This window comes from Chiloscyllium plagiosum, unplaced genomic scaffold, assembly GCF_037043375.1.
Source record: "Chiloscyllium plagiosum isolate Xiang-an unplaced genomic scaffold, Cpla_swu_hap1 HiC_scaffold_23, whole genome shotgun sequence".
NCBI classification, from domain to species: Eukaryota; Metazoa; Chordata; class Chondrichthyes; order Orectolobiformes; family Hemiscylliidae; genus Chiloscyllium; species Chiloscyllium plagiosum.
Genome location: NW_028270161.1, coordinates 19,404,258 through 19,423,472, shown reverse-complemented (window position 1 = coordinate 19,423,472; position 19,215 = coordinate 19,404,258). Strand labels below are relative to the sequence as shown.

The 19,215-nt window shown below is 40.5% G+C and overlaps 1 protein-coding gene across 1 annotated transcript in view; it reads left to right on the top strand.

The window, feature by feature from the left end:
* Positions 1-2,347: 2,347 nt before the first annotated feature.
* LOC122561469 (paired box protein Pax-4-like) overlaps positions 2,348-19,215 on the top strand; it is a 38,481-nt gene continuing 21,613 nt past the window's right edge. Inside the window, exons 1-6 of the mRNA XM_043713212.2 lie at positions 2,348-2,360; positions 4,549-4,679; positions 5,141-5,356; positions 6,679-6,769; positions 12,901-13,032; positions 14,407-14,489. Coding sequence (XP_043569147.2) covers positions 2,348-2,360; positions 4,549-4,679; positions 5,141-5,356; positions 6,679-6,769; positions 12,901-13,032; positions 14,407-14,489 — 666 coding nt within the window. The remainder of the gene's footprint in view (positions 2,361-4,548; positions 4,680-5,140; positions 5,357-6,678; positions 6,770-12,900; positions 13,033-14,406; positions 14,490-19,215) is intronic.

Here is a 19,215-nt window from a genome sequence, read left to right as displayed (position 1 = left end):
TTCTTGGTGTCACCACCACAAACATGGAAACACACTTGGCCATGTACTGTAGAGACTCCACAGGAAATCCAAGGAGCAAAATTGTTGCTTTAAGAGGCCAATGACTTGACCCACAATGGTGTGGGTTATTCTATTTCAGAAAGTCTTCATGTGGTAGAATGGTGTAAAAGGTAGCTCCTGTTATTGATCAACTGTCTTCTGTTGCATGAAAGTGGTGGGTATTGCAACTGGTGCAGGATGAAAGCAACATGGGTGCTGCTGGGATGACAGGCATTCAGAGTTTTTTTGGTGTAGTCACAGATGTAGTACAATAAGTGAGTGGTAGCCTTTGTGTTTGTGGTACTGCTTCTTGTTAATATGGGAATTTGTGTGATTCATTGACATTCTGCAATATAAGGAAGACTCCCAACATGGAGCAAGTATCTTTAACTTGTGACACAAGTACTTTCAAAAACCTTGCCTCAACAAACTAGTCAAAATTGCTTCAGCTGTAATTTGTATATATAATAACTAGAAAGAAATTGAATACTCACTCTAATTGCCCTGACATATTGATGGCTGATTGTTCTGAACTATTAGATAGGGAAATGCATAATACCAATGGAGTAATGAAGAAGAGGTGCTAACATGGGTCCAAGTCATGACTCAGGGAAACCTCACAATGATAGTGTTCTCAAAGCATTGCATTTCTTCTCTTTTCAGTGATGGAGGGGGCATGTAGGGTAAGTGCCATTGATTTGCTTTCCCTGTACCCCAGCGGCCCACTGTAGATCCATTCCTCACCCTCACCAATCTTTGCTGAAATGAAACTTGTGGAAATGGTTGATGTCTAAATTTACCAAAGTCAATATTTATACCAGCGGCTTGCATAGTTTTCAGCATTTATATGCCATCTTTCCCAAACATAGAAAGCTCTTTACAGCTAATAAATGACTTTTGTACTGTAGTCACTGTTGTAAAAATGTTTAGATGTAAGATATAGTGTTTTGTGCCTAGAGAAAGGCTACTTTCAGGAAAGCCAAAGTGGTGAGTGGGAACAACGGTTAGAAAGGCAAGAAACATAAAAAGCAATATGATCGATGTTTGATCTCCCCTGTAAAATTTGCATTGTTAGCAACAAAGTATGTATAAGTTGCTGTCTCATGGTAAGAACAATGAAAACCCTCCCAGGACAGTTGGCTATGAAGAGGTAAATGGGCAGATGTTGATTGTGTTTGTGGTCATGTAAGAGAGTGCCAAGAAAGAACATCTGGAAATTGTGATGGTGCAAGGATAAACAGGAGTATTCTGGAGAAAATAACTTCTGCAAGGTTGGCAAATAGAACGGAAGTCATTCTTTATGGGGTTCATATCAAATGTGGTGGATATGGTGGAGGTTGCCAAAGATTTGTGATTGTTAATAATCTAGGAATGATGTGGGGTCATGGTGGAGAATGAATTAAAGAGAGGAGTTAGTATTCAGTGTTTTAAAGTCCTGATGAAAGATTTATTCCTTCTCTCCCAAATCCTTTTTTTTTGTAAAATCAAATGTTGTTTTGTGAGAGGAAAGGCTTTTTAACCTCAATCATGAACATTTTGGATTTGATGACCATGTTCCACAGTAATAGTTGGGCTTAATAAAATCAGATGGTGGTTTCTTCTCCGTGCCTGCTTCGGAACCGTGGTCTAATTGAAATGAATTTGACCCCACTATGTCGTGGGCTTTTCTAATTTCCACATAGCGCATCATTTGAAGAAGTCAAAGAAGGTTAGTGAAGCAAAGATTGCCCATTCTGAAACCATGTTGTGTGTCAGACATTAGATTTTTGTTCATATAGATACTCCTCAATTTTGTTCTTTAAAATCTATTCCATTATCTAGAGTCAATCGATGCAATTGTTTGGTTTCTGATCGTTCTTGAAAATAGATAGCGCTATAGTTTGTTCCCATATCCATTGGAACAGTCTCTGATTAACATTTTCTAGGTCGTGTCTAAGGGCCCTTATATTGTCTAGTAGTTTGATTTATTTAAAAAATAAAACATTGTCTATTAAATTCATGTAAGGGAGATCAAAATCATTAAAGTTGCAAAAATGGTCATCTCAGAACAATTCGTGCGTCTGCATTAGACAGAATATTGAGGCTGTCGAATTGGGTCTATGTAGTGGAGCTCTTCCAAAGTAGCTCTGCCTCAATAGGAAATGCCTGCTACTCATCTGGAAAGTCCGTTCTACAACTTAGCATTCTCGCCCGAAGGAACTAAAACATTTAACCAAAATATTAGCAGAAGTTGTTCTGATTGTTGAATTTTTTGCAGAACACCAATCAATGATGACAATAGAGAGAAGCTGAGTCTGAATCTGAAACAATGTCACATAAAGGTATTTAACCATTTAATTTCAGAGAAAAGTGTGATGGTTTAAATTTATTTGTTAATGATTCTTTTCTGTAGTTGTCGCAGTGGATGCTAGAATACAGGGCAGGTCGACCAACATCTGAAAAGATCGCTTAATATTTCGGCCTTGACCATTCATTTCAGATTTCCAGTACTTGCTGGGCTTTGCATCTGAACTGATCATAAAGTCTTCTTCATTATGCAGAGAGCATAAAATTCAGGGAATAATCTTATTGAAACAATTTCTGCCCGTGGGATATCGGTATCGGCATTATTTCTATTAATGTGTTCGGTTTGAGTGCGTACCATTTTAACACGTCGAATGAACAATTGAGTCTCGAAATAATATGATTTTGAGTGATAGATATATAAAGAACTAAATGCCATTTAGTTAAATGAACTTTGCTGCAGCTTCCGATTTGAGAAACGCGCATTTTCCGTTTGTTGTTACAACATTTCCGCTGTGCAGAGCACTGAACGAAGAGCGCTGTCCATAGTGCTGCACAGAAAGACAGCCAGCGGATGATTACAATATAGTGCAGTATTGAGTGCGAGTTCCAGTTTCAATGTCTGTTATGTTCTGAGTTAAAAATGTGTTGCTGGAAAAGCGCAGCAGGTCAGGCAGCATCCAAGGAACAGGAGAATCGATGTTTCGGGCATAAGCCCTTCTTCAGGAATGAGGAAAGTGTGTCCAGCAGGCTAAAATAAAAGGTAGGGAGGAGGGACTTGGGGGAGGGGCGTTGGAAATGCGATAGGTGGAAGGAGGTCAAGGTGAGGGTGATAGGCCGGAGTGGGGTGGGGGCGGAGAGGTCAGGAAGAAGATTGCAGGTTAGGAAGGCGGTGCTGAGTTCGAGGGATTTGACTGAGACAAGGTGGGGGGAAGGGAAATGAGGAAACTGGAGAAATCTGAGTTCATCCCTTGTGGTTGGAGGGTTCCTAGGCAGAAGATGAGGCGCTCTTCCTCCAACTGTCGTGTTGCTATGGTCTAGCGATGGAGGAGTCCAAGGACCTGCATGTCCTTGGTGGGGTGGGAGGGGGAGTTGAAGTGTTGAGCCACGGTGTGGTTGGGTTGGTTGGTCCGGGTGTCCCAGAGGTGTTCTCTGAAACGTTCCGGAAGTAGGCGGCCCTGTCTCCCCGATATAGAGGAGGCCACATCGGATGCAGCGGATGCAATAAATGATGTGTGTGGAGGTGCAGGTGAATTTGTGGCGGATATGGAAGGATCTCTTGGGGCCTTGGAGGGAAGTAAGGGGGGAGGTGTGGGCGCAAGTTTTGCATTTCTTGCGGTTGCAGGGGAAGGTGCCGGGATTGGAGGTTGGGTTGGTGGGGGGTGTGGACCTGACGAGGGAGTCACGGAGGGAGTGGTCTTTTCGGAACGCTGATAGGGGAGGGGAGGGAAACATATCCCTGATGGTGGGGTCCGTTTGGAGGTGGCAGAAATGACGGCAGATGATACGCTGTATATGGAGGTTGGTGGGGTGGTAGGTGAGGACCAGTGGGGTTCTGTCCTGATGGCGGTTGGAATGGCGGGGCTCAAGGGCGGAGGAGCGGGAAGTGGAAGAGATGCGGTGGAGGGCATCGTCGACCACGTCTGGGGGGAAATTGCGGTCTTTGAAGAAAGAGGCCATCTGGGTTGTACGGTATTGGAACTGGTCCTCCTGGGAGCAAATGCGGCGGAGACAAAGGAATTGGGAATATGGGATGGCGTTTTTACAGGGGGCAGGGTGAGAGGAGGTGTAGTCTAGGTAGCTGTGGGTGTCGGTCGGTTTATAGTAAATGTCCGTGTTGATTCGGTCGCCCGAGATAGAAATGGAAAGATCTAGGAAGGGGAGTGAGGAGTCTGAGATGGTCCAGGTGAATTTGAGGTTGGGGTGGAAGGTGTTGGTAAAGTGAATGAACTGTTCAACTGTTCTGAGTTCGTCGGTTTTAGCTGGCATACTGATAGGATCAATGCATTCCACCTTAATGTAATTGGGATAAATATGTGACCAGAGTTTATATTCCTGTTTATACAGCTATGTTTGCCTGAAAGTCTATATACATAGTGAATGGGAACTGAACTGAGTGCTCCCTGCAGAGATGGGCTGCATAATATGAAGACTGCCTGATAACCACTTGTAGAAGAATGGGTTAAAAAAAAACATGCATTTCTCCTCTACCTTCTCTGTTTATAGGTGTGGGCTGTGTGAATCAACTTGGAGGGGTCTTTGTGAATGGACGCCCCTTACCCACCTGCAAGCGGAAGAGGATCATCGAAATGGCAGTGGGTGGCATCAGGGCATGTGACATCTCCAGGATTTTACAGGTCAACAAGATTTAAATATTGCTTAAACCTCTTAGGAATATAAAATACATAACAGTAAGATTCAAATGTTCATGTCTGAATCCAAAATAAAGGGATGAATGGCTTCCCTGTCTGTTGTATACTGAGGTCCAAGTGAAATTAACTGGGATAATTGCTAGTAATTTCAATCATATCCAAAAATTCAAGACCAACTAATAATCTTAGAGGGAATGAACATAGTGCTACAAATGACTGTTAAGACTTCATTTAACTAGAACATTATTTTGCTGAACATCAGCAAGATCAAAGATATCACATAAATTAAGTGCTATATAAATTAAAGTTGCTGCTTCATCATGATTGTCACCTGAGCAGTGATTAATGCACCTTACTGCACCATATTGAACCTTCCATCACATTGCAACATCTTACAGCACCCTCCCATAGTTACCACATATTATTGCTTCCTCTCTCCAATGCAGGTGTCCAATGGCTGTGTGAGTAAGATTCTGGGCCGATACTACCAAACAGGATCTGTTGGTCCAAAAGCGATTGGTGGGAGTAAACCACGACTGTCAACTCCAGAGGTGGTGGCTAAGATTGCTTACTTTAAATGGAATAATCCCTCAATGTTTGCCTGGGAAATCCGTGGGAAGTTATTGTCGGAAGGAATCTGTACCAAGGACAAAATTCCTAGTGTGAGTTTGTTGATGAGTTATTTTTCATGTATCTATGAACTCCAACTTCAGATAAGGCTAAGACAACATTTTTTACATCAAAAAGCAGGTTAAAATAATAAAATCTAACAGCATTGAGGAATGCCACTTAGGCCATTGTGACTATGTCAACTATTTGAACAAAATGTAACTCATACTGAAAGGTTAAAAGTATTTTATGTTTGTCAATTGTAAGAGCTCAATGTAACAGGGCAGTTTCAAATCGGTTTGCTGAAGGCTTAGGCTTACTTGATAAGAATTCTACTAATTAATTAAAAATGAGTTAATTTAGAGTTGTGTAAGTTTAGCTGTCACGGCTGCAGTGAAAGGCAATATTTGATGTTGAGTTGAGTATGCTTTTTGCCTAGTATAGGATGAAACCTATTAAGTTCAATCTGGATCAATCTAATGTTAGGAATACAGGAGATACAAATAGGAATAGGTCATCCATCCAGTCAATCCTGTTCTGTCATTCAAATAGATTGTAACTGATCATTTACATCTACATCATTTTTCATCACTATTGCTATATCCCTTGATGTCATTGGTATTCAGAAATATACAAATTTCTGTATTGAACATTATCAATGATAGAGCTTACGTAGCCCTCTGAGATAGAGAATGCCAGGGTTTCACCACCTTCTGATTATAAGTGCACTACATGCTGATCTTAGGTTTTTCTTTTAACTGTCCAGATATTAAATGTACAGTCCTAATTGTGCCAATGTGAATCTTTCTTACTTTTACCTTTGAAAGAGTGATCCTTTTATTTCATCAAGCCAATTCTGCCATTTTTGTTAGACCATGACTGATCAATAGATCAAAATTATTATATTTCCTTTCTTTATATCCCTCAGTATGTTTCTTTCGCACAAACCAATGCATGTCAATCTTGAAATTTTCAATAATTCCAATACCTACAGACCAAACAGATTGTTAGATATCTACCAAACTTTGTTGAAGAAAAGTACTTTAGAACCTCAATCCTAAATGACCAAGGTTTAATTTGAAAAATCCTTGAGTGGAGGAAATTGTTCTCTATAAATACCCTATTTAGTTCCTTTATTATTCGAAAGATGTCAATTATACTATCCCTCAACCTTCTAAATGCAAGAGAGTGTGTGGCAAGTTTGTGTAACGTATTTAACTATTTAAACTCTAATATTGCATCAATTTGCATCAAATGCCCTAAAATGAAAATCAGCAAATTAATTAATTCATACTATTTTACATTGAAAGAACCTATGCTCATTATTGATTCTGCAAAGGTATGACTGAATAAGTGCTTTTTGCATCTTTTCTAGGTTTCTTCTATTAACCGAGTCTTGCGGAACCTGCAGTCTGACCTACAAATGTCTACAACTGAGATCACAACACGGAACCAATTGACAGGAGGTGGGGCTGCTTCCAACATCAGCATGATAGTAAAGCAGTAAACTAAATTGTAACTGAGGACAAGAAGGGAAAAATGACAAAACATAAATAACAGACTTTGTAAACAGTCTTTGTCTCTGAGCTTATCATTGCTACGGGGTAGTACTTTGGTAGGCTAAGGTTATAAGAACATAAGGATACAACTCCACAGTAGTCCATTAAAGTTGCCAGCCCTTTTAAATACCAGTAGAGGAGCTGTTCAGGCTATTGTCATCATTTTGCAGGTGAAGGTTGAGGTCAGTCCTTGTTGAATCAATGATATGTCTGACTCTTATTCCCATCTGATTTTCATACAAATTATATCAGTGCACAGAAGACCCACTATTCAGAACAGCTAGGGGTGAATATTTTAAATGCAACTTTTTCAAAATTGCTCAATTTTCAAGAACAAACAAATCCTAGTAAAATCATTCAATAGCTAGTTGTGTATTCACCACGAAAGCATATTTAATTATAAATAAAGAAGCAGGAGAGTCCTATTCAGCCCTTTGAGCTTGTTCTGCCACACAATTAGACCATGTTGATCGGTGCCTCAATTTCGTTCATCCAAGATTTGGAGATGCCAGTGTTGGTCTGGGGTGTACAAAGTGTTGTGTAATTTTTAACTTAGCTTATTTAACTTTGTCCGATATCTTATTATCTTTACCTGACTAAAAGCCTATTGATTTTTGTCCCGTAAGTTCCAATTATCCTAGCATCTACAATTTTTTGGTGTAAAGCAAGTTTGGGGTGCAGGTTCATTGTTCCTTGAAAGTGGAGTCACAAGTCGATAGGATAGTGAAGAAGGCATTTGGTATGCTTTCTTTTATTGGTCACAGCATTGAGTATAAGAGTTGGAAGGTCATGTTGCGGCTGTACTGGACATTGGTTTGGCCACTTTTGGAATCTTGTGTGCAATTCTGGTCTCCCTCCTATAGGAAGGATGTTGTGGAACTTGAAAGGGTTCAGAAAAGATTAACAAGGATGTTGCCAGGGTTAGACGGTTTGAGCTATAGGGTGGGACTAAATAGACTGGGGCTGTTTTCTCTGGAGTGTTGAAGGTGAAGGGGTGACCTCATAGCGGTGTATACAATCATGAGAGTCATGGATAGAGTAAGTAGACAAGATCGTTTTGCTGGGTTGGGGATTCCAGAACTAGAGGGCAGAGATTTAGAGGCAGAGGGGAAAGATTTAAAAGTTATCTAAGGGACAACCTATTCATGCAGAGTATAGTGCATGTATGGAATGAACTGCCAGAGGAATGGTGCAGGCTGGTACAATTGCAACATTTAAAAGGCATTTGGATGGGTATGGGAAGAGGAAGGATTTAGAGGGATAGTTGCCAAGTGCTGGTAAATGGAATTAGATTAGTTTAGAATATCTGGTTGGCATGGATGATTGGACCAAAGGGTTTCTATGCTGTACATCTCTATGATGCTATGTCTTAATGGTAAGGTCCTGGTGAGTGTTCCCGAACAAAGACACCTTGGAATTCAGGTTCATAGTTCCTTGAGAATGGAGTCACAAGTAGACAGGATCGTGAAGAAAGCGTTTGGTATGCTTGCCTTTATTGGTCAGTATATTAAGTATAGGAATTGGGAGGTTATTTTGTGGCTGTGCAGGACATTTATAATAAAGTTGCCAGAGTTGGAGGGTTTGAACTATAGGGAGAGGCTGAGTAGAAAATGTGTTGCCGGAAAAGCGCAGGAGGTCAGGCAGCATCCAAGGAACAGGAGAATCGATGTTTCGGGCATAAGCCCTTCTCCTCATTCCTGAAGAAGGGCTTATGCCCGAAACGTCGATTCTCCTGTTCCTTGGATGCTGCCTGACCTGCTGCGCTTTTCCAGCAACACATTTTCAGCTCTGATCTCCAGCATCTGCAGTCCTCACTTTCTCCTCGGAGAGGCTGAGTAGGCTAGGACTACTGGCCCTGGAGCATCAGAGGCTGAGGGGTGACTTTGAAGAGATTTATAAAATTATGAGGGGCCTGGATTGGGTAAATAGACAAGGTCTTTTCCCTGGGGTGGGGGAATCCAGAACTATAGGGCATAGATTAGATTAGATTGCCGACAGTATAGAAACAGGCCCTTCAGCCCAACAAGTCCATAACGACCCTCCAAAGAGCAACACACCCAGACCCATTCCCCTTCATTTACCCCTGACTAATGCACCTATCACTATGGGCAATTTAACATGGCCAATTCACCTAACCTGCACATTTTTGGACTGGGGGAGGAAACCAGAGCACCCAGAGGAAACACACACAGACACGGGGAGAATGTGCATACTCCACACAGACAGTCGCCTGAGGCTGGAATCGAACCCGGGTCTCTGGCACTGTGAGGCTAACCACTGAGGTCTAAGGTGAAAGGGGAAAGATTTAAAAGAGACCTAAGGGACAACTTTTTCATGCAGAGAGTGTTGCGGTTTGGAAAGGACTGCCAAAGGAAGTGGTGGAGGCTAGTACACCTACAACATTTAAAAGGCATCTGGATGGATAGATGGATAAGAAAGGTTTAGAAGGATATGGACCAAGTGCTGACAAATGGGACTAGATTAGGTTAGGATATCTGGTTGGCATGGACGAGTTGGACTGAAGGGTCTGTTTCTGTGCTATACATCTCTCTGACTCTGTGACGCTATGTATTCTTTCAGCCTGAGCAGGAAGGTGGACTCTCAGTTTAACCTCTCTTTAGTAAGACAGTATTTCCGACAATAGACAATAGACAATAGGTGCAGGAGTAGGCCATTCTGCCCTTTGAGCCTGCACCACCATTCAATATGATCATGGCTGATCATCTTTAATCAGTATCCTGTTCCTGCCTTATCTCCATAACCCTTGATTCCACTATCCTTGAGAGCTCTATCCAATTCTTTCTTAAATGAATCCAGAGACTGGGCCTCCACTGCCCTCTGGAGAAGAGCATTCCACGCAGCCACCACTCTCTGGGTGAAGAAGTTTCTCCTCATCTCTGTCCTAAATGGTCTACCCCGTATTTTTAAGCTGTGTCCTCTGGTTCGGCACTCACCCATCAACGGAAACATGTTTCCTGCCTCCAGAGTATCCAATCCTTTAATAATCTTATATGTATCAACCAGATCCCCTCTCAGTCTTCTAAACGCAAGGGTATACAAGCCCAGTCGCTCCAGTCTTTCAGCATAAGGTAGTCCCGCCATTCCAGGAATTGACCTCGTGAACCTAGGCTGCACTCCCTCAATAGCCAGAATGTTTTTCCTCAAATTTGGAGACCAGGACTGCACACTATACTCCAGGTGTGGTCTCACCAGGGCCCTGTACAGTTGCAGAAGAACCTCTTTGCTTCTATACTCAATCCCTCTTGTTATGAAGGCCAGCATGTTATTAGCCTTCTTCATTACCTGCTGTACCTGCATGCTTACCTTCATTGGCTGGTGTACAAGAACACCTAGATCTCTTTGCCCCTTTACCTAAATTGATTCCATTTAGGTAGTAATCTTCGAGGAGAAAGTGAGGACTGCAGATACTGGAGATCAGAGCTGAAAATGTGTTGCTGGAAAAGCGCAGCAGGTCCGGCAGCATCCAAGGAACAGGAGAAGCCCTTCCTGAAGAAGGGCTTCTGCCCGAAATGTCGATTCTCCTGTTCCTTGGATGCTGTTGGGCCTGCTGCGCTTTTCCAGCAACACATTTTCAGCTCCATTTAGGTAGTAATCTGCCTTCCTGTTCTTGCCACCAAAGTGGATAACCATACATTTATCCATTTTAAACTGCATCTGCCATGCATCTGAGCACTCACCTAACCTGTCCAGGTCACCCTGTAATCTCCTAACATCCTCCTCACATTTCACCCTGCCACCCAGCTTAGTATCATCAGCAAATTTGCTAATGTTATTACTAATACCATCTTCTATATCATTAACATATATTGTAAAAAGCTGTGGTCTCAGCACTGATCCCTACGGTACCCCACTGGTCACTGCCTGCCATTCCAAAAGGGAGCTGTTTATCACTACTCTTTGTTTCCTATCAGCCAATGAACTTTCAATCCAAGTTAGTACTTTGCCCCCAATACCATGCGCCCTAAGTTTGCTCACTAACCTCCTATGTGTGACTTTATCAAAAGTTTTCTGAAAGTCCAGATACGCTACATCTACTGGATCTCCCTCGTCCATCTTCAGAGTTACATCCTCAAAAAATTCCAGAAGATTAGTCAAGCATGATTTCCCCTTCATAAATCCATGCTGACTCTGACCTATCCTGTTACTATTATCGAGATGCGTCATAATTGCATCCTTTATAATAGACTCCAGCATCTTTCCCACCACTGAGGTCAGACTAACTGGTTTAAAATTTCCTGCTTTCTCTCTCCCACCTTTCTTAAAAAGTGATACAACATTAGCCCCCCTCCAATCCGCAGGAACTGATCCTGAATCTATCGAACTCTGGAAAATAATCACCAACGCATCCACGATTTCTCGAGCCACCTCCTTCAGTACCCTGGGATGTAGGCTATCAGGTCCCGGGAACTTATCAACCTTCAGACCTAACAGTCTCTCCAACACCAATTCCTGGCAAATATAAATTCCCTTAAGTTCAGGTCCTTCAGCCACTGTTACCTCAGGGAGATTGCTTGTGTCTTCCCCAGTGTATACAGATCTGAAGTACCAATTCAATTCTTCTGCCATTTCTTTGTTCCTCGTAATATATTCCCCTGTTTCTGTCTTCAAGGGCCCAATTTTAGTCTTAACCATTTTTTTGCCTTTCACATACCTAAAAAAGCTTTTACTATTCTCCTTTATATTTTTGGCCGGTTTACCTTCGTACCTCATTTTTTTCTCTGCGTATTTCCTTCTTAGTAATCTTCTGTTGTTCTTTAAAAGCTTCCCAGTCCTCCGTTTTCCCACTTATCTTTGCTATGTTGTACTTTTTCTCTTTTAACTTTATATGTTTCTTAACTTCCCTCATCAGCCACGGCCACTCATGCCTCCTCCTAGGATCTTTCTTCCTTTTTGAAATGAACTGATCCTGCAACGTCTGCATTATACACAGAAATATCTGCCATTGTTCCTCCACTGTCATCCCTGCTAAGGTATTGCACCATTGAACTTTGTCCAGCTCCTCCCTCATAGCTCCATAGTTCCCCTTATTCAACAGAAATGTTGTCACTTCCGATTGTACCCTCTCCCTCTCAAATTGCAGATTGAAGCTTATTGTATTATGGTCATTACTTCCCAATGGCTCCTTCACTTCGAGGTCCCTGATCAATTCTGGTTCGTTGCACAATACCAGATTCAGAATTGCCTTCTCCCTGGTAGGCTCCAGCACCAGCTGTTCTAAGAATCCATCTTGGAGGCACCACAAAGTCTCTTTCTTGAGGTCCAATACCATCCTGATTCTCCCTGTTTACCTGCATGTTGAAATCCCCCATAAAAACTGTAGTAACATCTTTGCGACAGGCCAATTTCAGCTCCTGATTCAACTTACATCCGACATCCAAATTACTGTTTGGGGGCCTGTAGATAACTCTCAGCTCTGTCCATACTGACTCTACATCTCCTGATTCTACGTTCCCCTGCGCAAGGGACTGAATATCGTCCCTTACCAACATGGCCACCCACCCCCTCTGCCCGTTAGTCTGTCCTTACGACAACACGTAGCCTTGAATATTCATTTCCCAGGCCCTATCCACTTGAAGCCACGTCTCAGTTATCCCCACAATATCGTATCTGCCTTTTTCCAAAAGAGCCTCAAGCTCATCCATCTTATTTCCAATGCTTCATGCATTCATGTATAATATTTTTAATTTGTTACTGCCCTCACCCTTCCCATCAACTCCTATTTCACTCAACCTTACAGCATGATCCTTTTTTGAGTGTGCAACTCTCTTTCAATACTGCTGGATTGTGTGTTCACATTCCTGTGGTAGAACTTTAAACCTCTGATGGTTGATGTGAGAAATGGGAAAATGTATGGTTTTCAAGTTGGGTGTAGCTTTCAGAGTGGAATCAGAGAATATTGTTGAGCTTTATTCTGAATTGGTCCTGTGCTCTATTACCTTTGTGATTGCTTGATAGTTGATGCAAAAAATGTTGTGTTCTAAACACTGACCCTTATTCTTTTTGAGTTCTTCTTCCAGATCTTGGAGAACAAGAAATAGATGGAAGTTTTAACATCTTGCCGTCTGATTTTGTTGAAGATGTTCAGCCAAACTGTCAGCAAAGGAATCGAACAGTTTTCACACAAGGGCAGGCTGAAGAGTTAGAGAAAGGTATGGACCTTTCGCATTTAGGACTGGGCAAAAGTCGTTGTTGAACAAAATCTCATAGATTGTAAAGTAAATAACAAAAGTGCTCATATTGTTTCCTGCAAGTTCCCAAAAAACATATTGAAATACTACTAGAATAAAACAAAGAGCTGTGGATGCTGAAAATCTAAAACAAAAACTGCAGCTGCTGGGTACACTCAGCAGGTCTGTCACCATCTGCAGAGAGAAAGCAGAGTTATCATTTCAGGTCCAACAACCCTTCTTCAGAACTGACTGTAACTCAAAAAAGGTTGATGTATATAGAATCACAGAATCGCTACAATGCAGAAAGAGGGTATGCTGAGGATAGGGTAGGGGAGGGGGAGGAATAAATGATAGTTGGAGATGAAGCCCTGAGAGACAGAGAACAACAGTTAGATGACCGGCAGTCTGGGAGAATCAATACTTGCTAATTGGAACCATTAGTAGCTGACAATGGAATGGTCGTGGTAGCAGCCCATGTGATGACTAGGCCTGGGAAGTGGGGTTTGGGAATAAGGACATGGGAGAAGATTCTCAGGCACTAAAATGATTGAACTTGATCCTAAGTCCTGAAGGCTGCAGGGTCCCTAAGTGGACATTGAAGTGCTGTTCTTCCAGCTTGCATTGAGCTTCACTGAAGCACTACAGCAAGTCCGAGACTATGGCAGAGAACACTATGATGTGTTGAAGTGGCCGGCAATAGGAAATTCAGGGTCATTTTTGCAGACAGAGTATAGGTATTCTGAAGAACAATTGCCCAGTCTGTATTTTGTCTCCTCAGTGCAGAGACCACATTATGAGTGTTTACAGTAGGCTAGACTGTGAAATGTGGGTAAACCTTTGTTTCACTTGGAAGGTATGTCTTGAGCCTTGGATGGTGAGGAGGAAGGAAGTAAATGGTTAACATCTTCCTCAATTTTCAGTTTTCATGTTGATAATGTTGCAATTCTTTGAGGTTAGGCTGAGATTAATGGAGTGAGCCCAAGTCCTATCAATCCTTGATTTGTTGTGTTGAAATTATCAAGGTAATTTTGGACTTAGAAAAAGAGAAAAATCTCACAAAGGTTACAAGTCTTTGCATTCTCTATCTCAGAGAGCTGTGGATGCTCAGTCATCAGCATTTTCAAAACTGTGATCAATGGTCTTTGGATGATCGGGATTGAGGAATATGAGCAATGGGATGGGGTGTTAGATGGACTTGAGATTGAAGCACGGCCATGATTTTACTGAACAGTGTATGAGCTAATCTTGTGCAGCCATGTGGTTTACTTCTCCTGCACTTATTTCTTGCATTCTTAACGTATACCTTGATCAGTAAGAATATACTTTTGTGTAATATTTCTGTTGTGGTTTCAGAATTCAGAAGAACACAATATCCAGATGTGTTTGCACGAGAAAACTTAGCTTCAAAAACATCTCTTCCAGAGGCTCGAATCCAGGTAAGAATTGCATCTCTATTTCCAATGAGCTGCCTTCTAATTTCTGAACATTAACTGGATGTTCTTCTCCATAAAACCTTCACCTGAAAGATCCTTGATACCATAAAGCAACCCCTTATTGATAAATATTATGGAGCTGATTCTGAGTCTGGATGTGTATCTAATGAGATGGATTGGAAACTTACCCATTGCTGCAGAAATATGGACAAGTTATTGTTTTAAACATTTAACCACATTTGAATCTTTCTGGCCACTATTATGCACATTCTGAGTCAAGTTACCAATATTTAGAACTCCTGGAATTTAAACTTAAGTGGCAGAACAATTCTGTAAAGAAAAAAAATCACAGGAGAGATATCATATGGAAATTTAATACTACTTTTTAAAAATAATTTTGTGGACAATTTCATTTCCTAGTTACAAAATATTGAAAAAGCAAAACAAAAGGCTATTTGATTAACATTCAGGAATCATCCAATCAGACAATAAAAGTTTATATGCATTTTGGTTGGAATAGAAAGGTGATGAATACGATATGAGATTGTGTCTTCATCAATAGTTAATCTTTACCTTTTATAGTACCACAGATTCAAAATTGAATGTGAGGGAATTAAAATGGTGAGCAAAGTTGGTTTCATTGCCCAAATGTTTTGAATTTACAGTTTCACTTCCAGGGTTGGGAATGATGAAAAAGTAATCAAAGGAGTAAGGGAATAGGCCAGTAGATATGACTAGAACTATTTGCAGCTATGGAGGCTAAAATCGGAAGTGGATTGACTAATCTGAATGAAATGTATCGATGCTGTAGGAATTAAATCACAGAATCATTGAATGATATAGTGCAGAAAGAGACCATTTGGTCCATCATTTCTGTCCAGATTCTTTGAAAGAGCTATTCAATTATATATAATCACCATCTCTTCTCATTATCCTGCATTTACATTCTAAAATATTAATCCAAATTCATTTTGAAAGTTATTACTGAATCTACTTCCACCACCCTTTTAAGAAGTGCAGGTCATTACTGTTTAATTGCATTATATTTATTTCCTCAAATCACATGTTTTTTTCTCCAGAATAACCTTGAGTCTTGTAATAACCAACTGTTGTACCATTGAAAACAATTTCTCCTTATTTCCTGTATCTAAATTCTTCAATGTTTTAAACTCCTACAACAAATCACCCCTTAACCTTTTGTGCTAAGGTGAACAATTCCAGTTTCTCTATTCTCTCCACAAAACTGAGATTTCCATTCATTTAACTTTTCTAATAAATCTCCTTTATATCTCCTCTAGGACCTTGACAGAAGGCTTTGGAGGCCAGGTCATTGAGTATATTTAAGACAGAGATAGGTTTTTGATTGACAAGGGGATCAAAGGTTATGGGAAAGAAGTAGAAGAATGGGATTGAGCCATGATTGAATGGTGGAACAGACTTGATGGGCTGAATAGCCTAATTTCTGCTCCTATGTCTTATGGCCTTATGAACATTTTTCTGAATGTGTGGCTTCCAGAATTGGCTATGATACTTCATCTGAGGTGTTACCTATGTTTTATAAAGGCTTAGCATAACTTCCTTGCTTTTGCACTCTATGCCATTATTATTATTGACAATTTTTAACATGTATGTACTTTGTTCAGTTTCTCTCCTTTTTAAAATTAATTCATGCGACCTAGGCTTTGCTGGCTGGGCCAGCATTTACTGCCCATCCCTAATTGTTCTTGAGAAGGTGGTGATGAGCTGCCTTTTTGAACTGCTGCAGTCCATTTGCTGTGGGTAAACCCACAATGCTGTTAGGGAGGGAATTCCAGGATTTTGACCCAGTGACACTGAAGGAACAGCAATATATTTCCAAATCAGATTGGTGAACTTGCAGGTAATGATGTTCCCGTATATTTGCTGTCCTTATTTTTCTAGATGGTATTGGTCATGAGTTTGGAAAATTCTGTTTAAGGAGTCTTGGTGAATTTCTGCAGTGCATCTTGTAGATGGCTTACAGTACTGTTGTTATGAATGTGGAGGTGGAGGTTTGCAGATGTGGTTCCAATCAAGCAGGCTGCTTTTTCCTGGATGGCGTTATCCTCAAATGTCTTCAGTCATTTTGGAGATGCATTCACCCAAACAAGTGGGGAGTATTCTGTTACATTTCTGTCTTGTAGATGATGGACAGACTTTTAAGAGTTATGAGGTGAGTTATTTGCTCCTAGTCTGTGATTTACCCTTGTAGGCACAGTATTTATATGGCAAGACTGATTCAGTTTCTTTTCAATGGTAACATTCAGGATGTTGATAGTGGGCAATTGAGCAATGGTAAAGCCATTACATGTCAATGGGAAATGGTTAGATTATCTCTACTTGGCGATAGTCATTTCCACTTTTCAACCCAAGCTTAAATATTGTCCAGATCTTGCTGCATTTAGAGACGGACTTTCAGTGTCTACAAAATAGTAAATGGTGCTGTGCATTGTGCAATCATCATTGAACATCCCCACTTCTGAAGATGCTTGGGATGGGATACTACTCTGAAGAAACCCTGCAGAGATGCCCTGAAGCTGAAATAACTGTCCTCCAATAACCACAACCATCTTCCCTTGTACTAGATATTACTCTAGCCAGCAAAGAGTGTCACCTGATCCCAACTGATTTCAGTTTTGCAAGGTCTCCTTGAAACTCAGTCAAATGTGTTTTTGATGTAAAGAGCATTCATTTTTACCTCACCTTTGCAGTTCAGATCTTTAGTCCATGTTTGAACCAAGACTGTAATGAGATTAGGAACTGAGTGGCCCTGGTGAACAGGTTATTGCTAAGTTGGTACTTCCTTATATCACTTTACTGATGGTTGAGGGTATATTAATGGCTCAGTAATTGACTGGGTTACATTTGTCCTTTATTGTGTATAGGACACACCTGGACAATTATCCATATTTTGGGTTGCTGTCAGCATTATAGCTATATTGGAATAGCTTGGCCAGGGTAGGAGGAAAGTTCTGGAGTTAGAGTCTTTGGTACTATTGCTAGAATGATGCCAGGCCCAGGAGCATTTGCAACATTCAAAGTCTTCAGCCTTTTCTTGTTATCAAATTAAATGAATCAAATTGGCTGAAGATTTATAATGTTGGAAAACTCTGGAGAAGGTTTAAATTTGTAAAAAAAATTGCATCTTTTGTTTCTATTCCCTCTCATTCTTCCTACCAAAACCAATCACTTTTACATCACTCTTGTTGTGATCCTAGCTGATAAAGTAATCATAAATTAAATGTTTGCTATTGGTTACGGTGGTGGCTAATCACTGAAATATATTCACATGAGGCTACAAATGTTCTGTAAGAAATCCACAAAAATGTATTACAAAAAAGAAAATAAAACAGAAGAGTTGTATTTAACAGGATATAAAGATCTGAATATAAACAACAAAGCAAAGTTTCAAACTGTTTCCCAGCAGCTTCCTTTACAGAAAATCAATCTCACATAAATATCACTGCTATCTCAACATTTTAATGATTTTAACAACATTTTAACTATTTCCAGTTTTCTTTCTGAGACTGCTGAGACATATGTATGAATTCTTTCTAATTCTAATGGCCTAAACCTCCTTCCATTTTTGACACCTTGAAAGCTTCCCTATGAATCTTATATCTTGGAGACTTTGCAAACTAAAAATCCTTGTGCTAAGATGAAAATTGTTCTCCTGAATCCTTAGCAGTTTGGTCAGAGGTGAAGAGACAACATTGTAAGCTATTACTAATCCATAATAATGTTGGACTGACAAAGAAACAATTGGCCCTGTTTTACTTCCATTTCTAAATGCATAATCAGTGCACAACACGCTGAACTCAAATTAGATTTACCCTAACTCAAACCTCATACCCTTCCACTCTGCAGTACCTATACTTAATCTTAATCCTTTTTTGAATACTAGAACAAGATCAGTATTTACTGACAATTTATTTGCCTGCAAAGTGTAGCTTGTGGCTCCTTCAGTACATAATTAAAAATATATAATCCCATGCAGGTGTGCGCTGGAAGTTGAAATAATAATATTTTTTGACAGCAGAGTTTATAATGCTCTTCCATTGGATGTGGGTGTCACTGGCAAGGCCAGCATTTATTTCTCATCCATAAATGTGCTTCAGTAGCTGGTGGTGAGCTACTTTCTTGAACTACTATGGCCCATTTGGTGTCAGTACATCTATAGTGCTATTTTGGAAGGCAGTTCCAGGACATTGATCCAGTGATAGTGAAGGAACAATTATTTAGTTCCAAATCAGGATGATGTATGGCTCGGAGAGCAACTTGCAGATGTTCTCATGAATCTGCTGCCATTATCCTTCTAGGTGGTAGAAGATTCAGGGTTGTAGAAGCAACTGCCTAAGAAATTTTCATTAACTACTACATCTTGTAGATAATACACTCTGCTGCTACTGTTCTGTATTGGTACTGGGAGTGAATGTTTAAGTTGGTGGACAGGGTGACGACCAAGCAGATTACTTTTCCAGGAAACAATAGAGCTTCTTGAATTTTGGAACTACATTGACAAATAGACACTTTTTCCAGAAATTTTCTGATAGTGCCCTGTAGCTGCTGGACAAGGTTTGAAAAGTCAGAAGATGTTCTCTTGCAGTCACTGTATTTATGTAGCCAATTAGGTTTTTAGTCAATGGTAACCTGCCCCCAGTATTCATGAGGTACTCAATGATGATAATGCCATTGAATATCAAGTGATAGT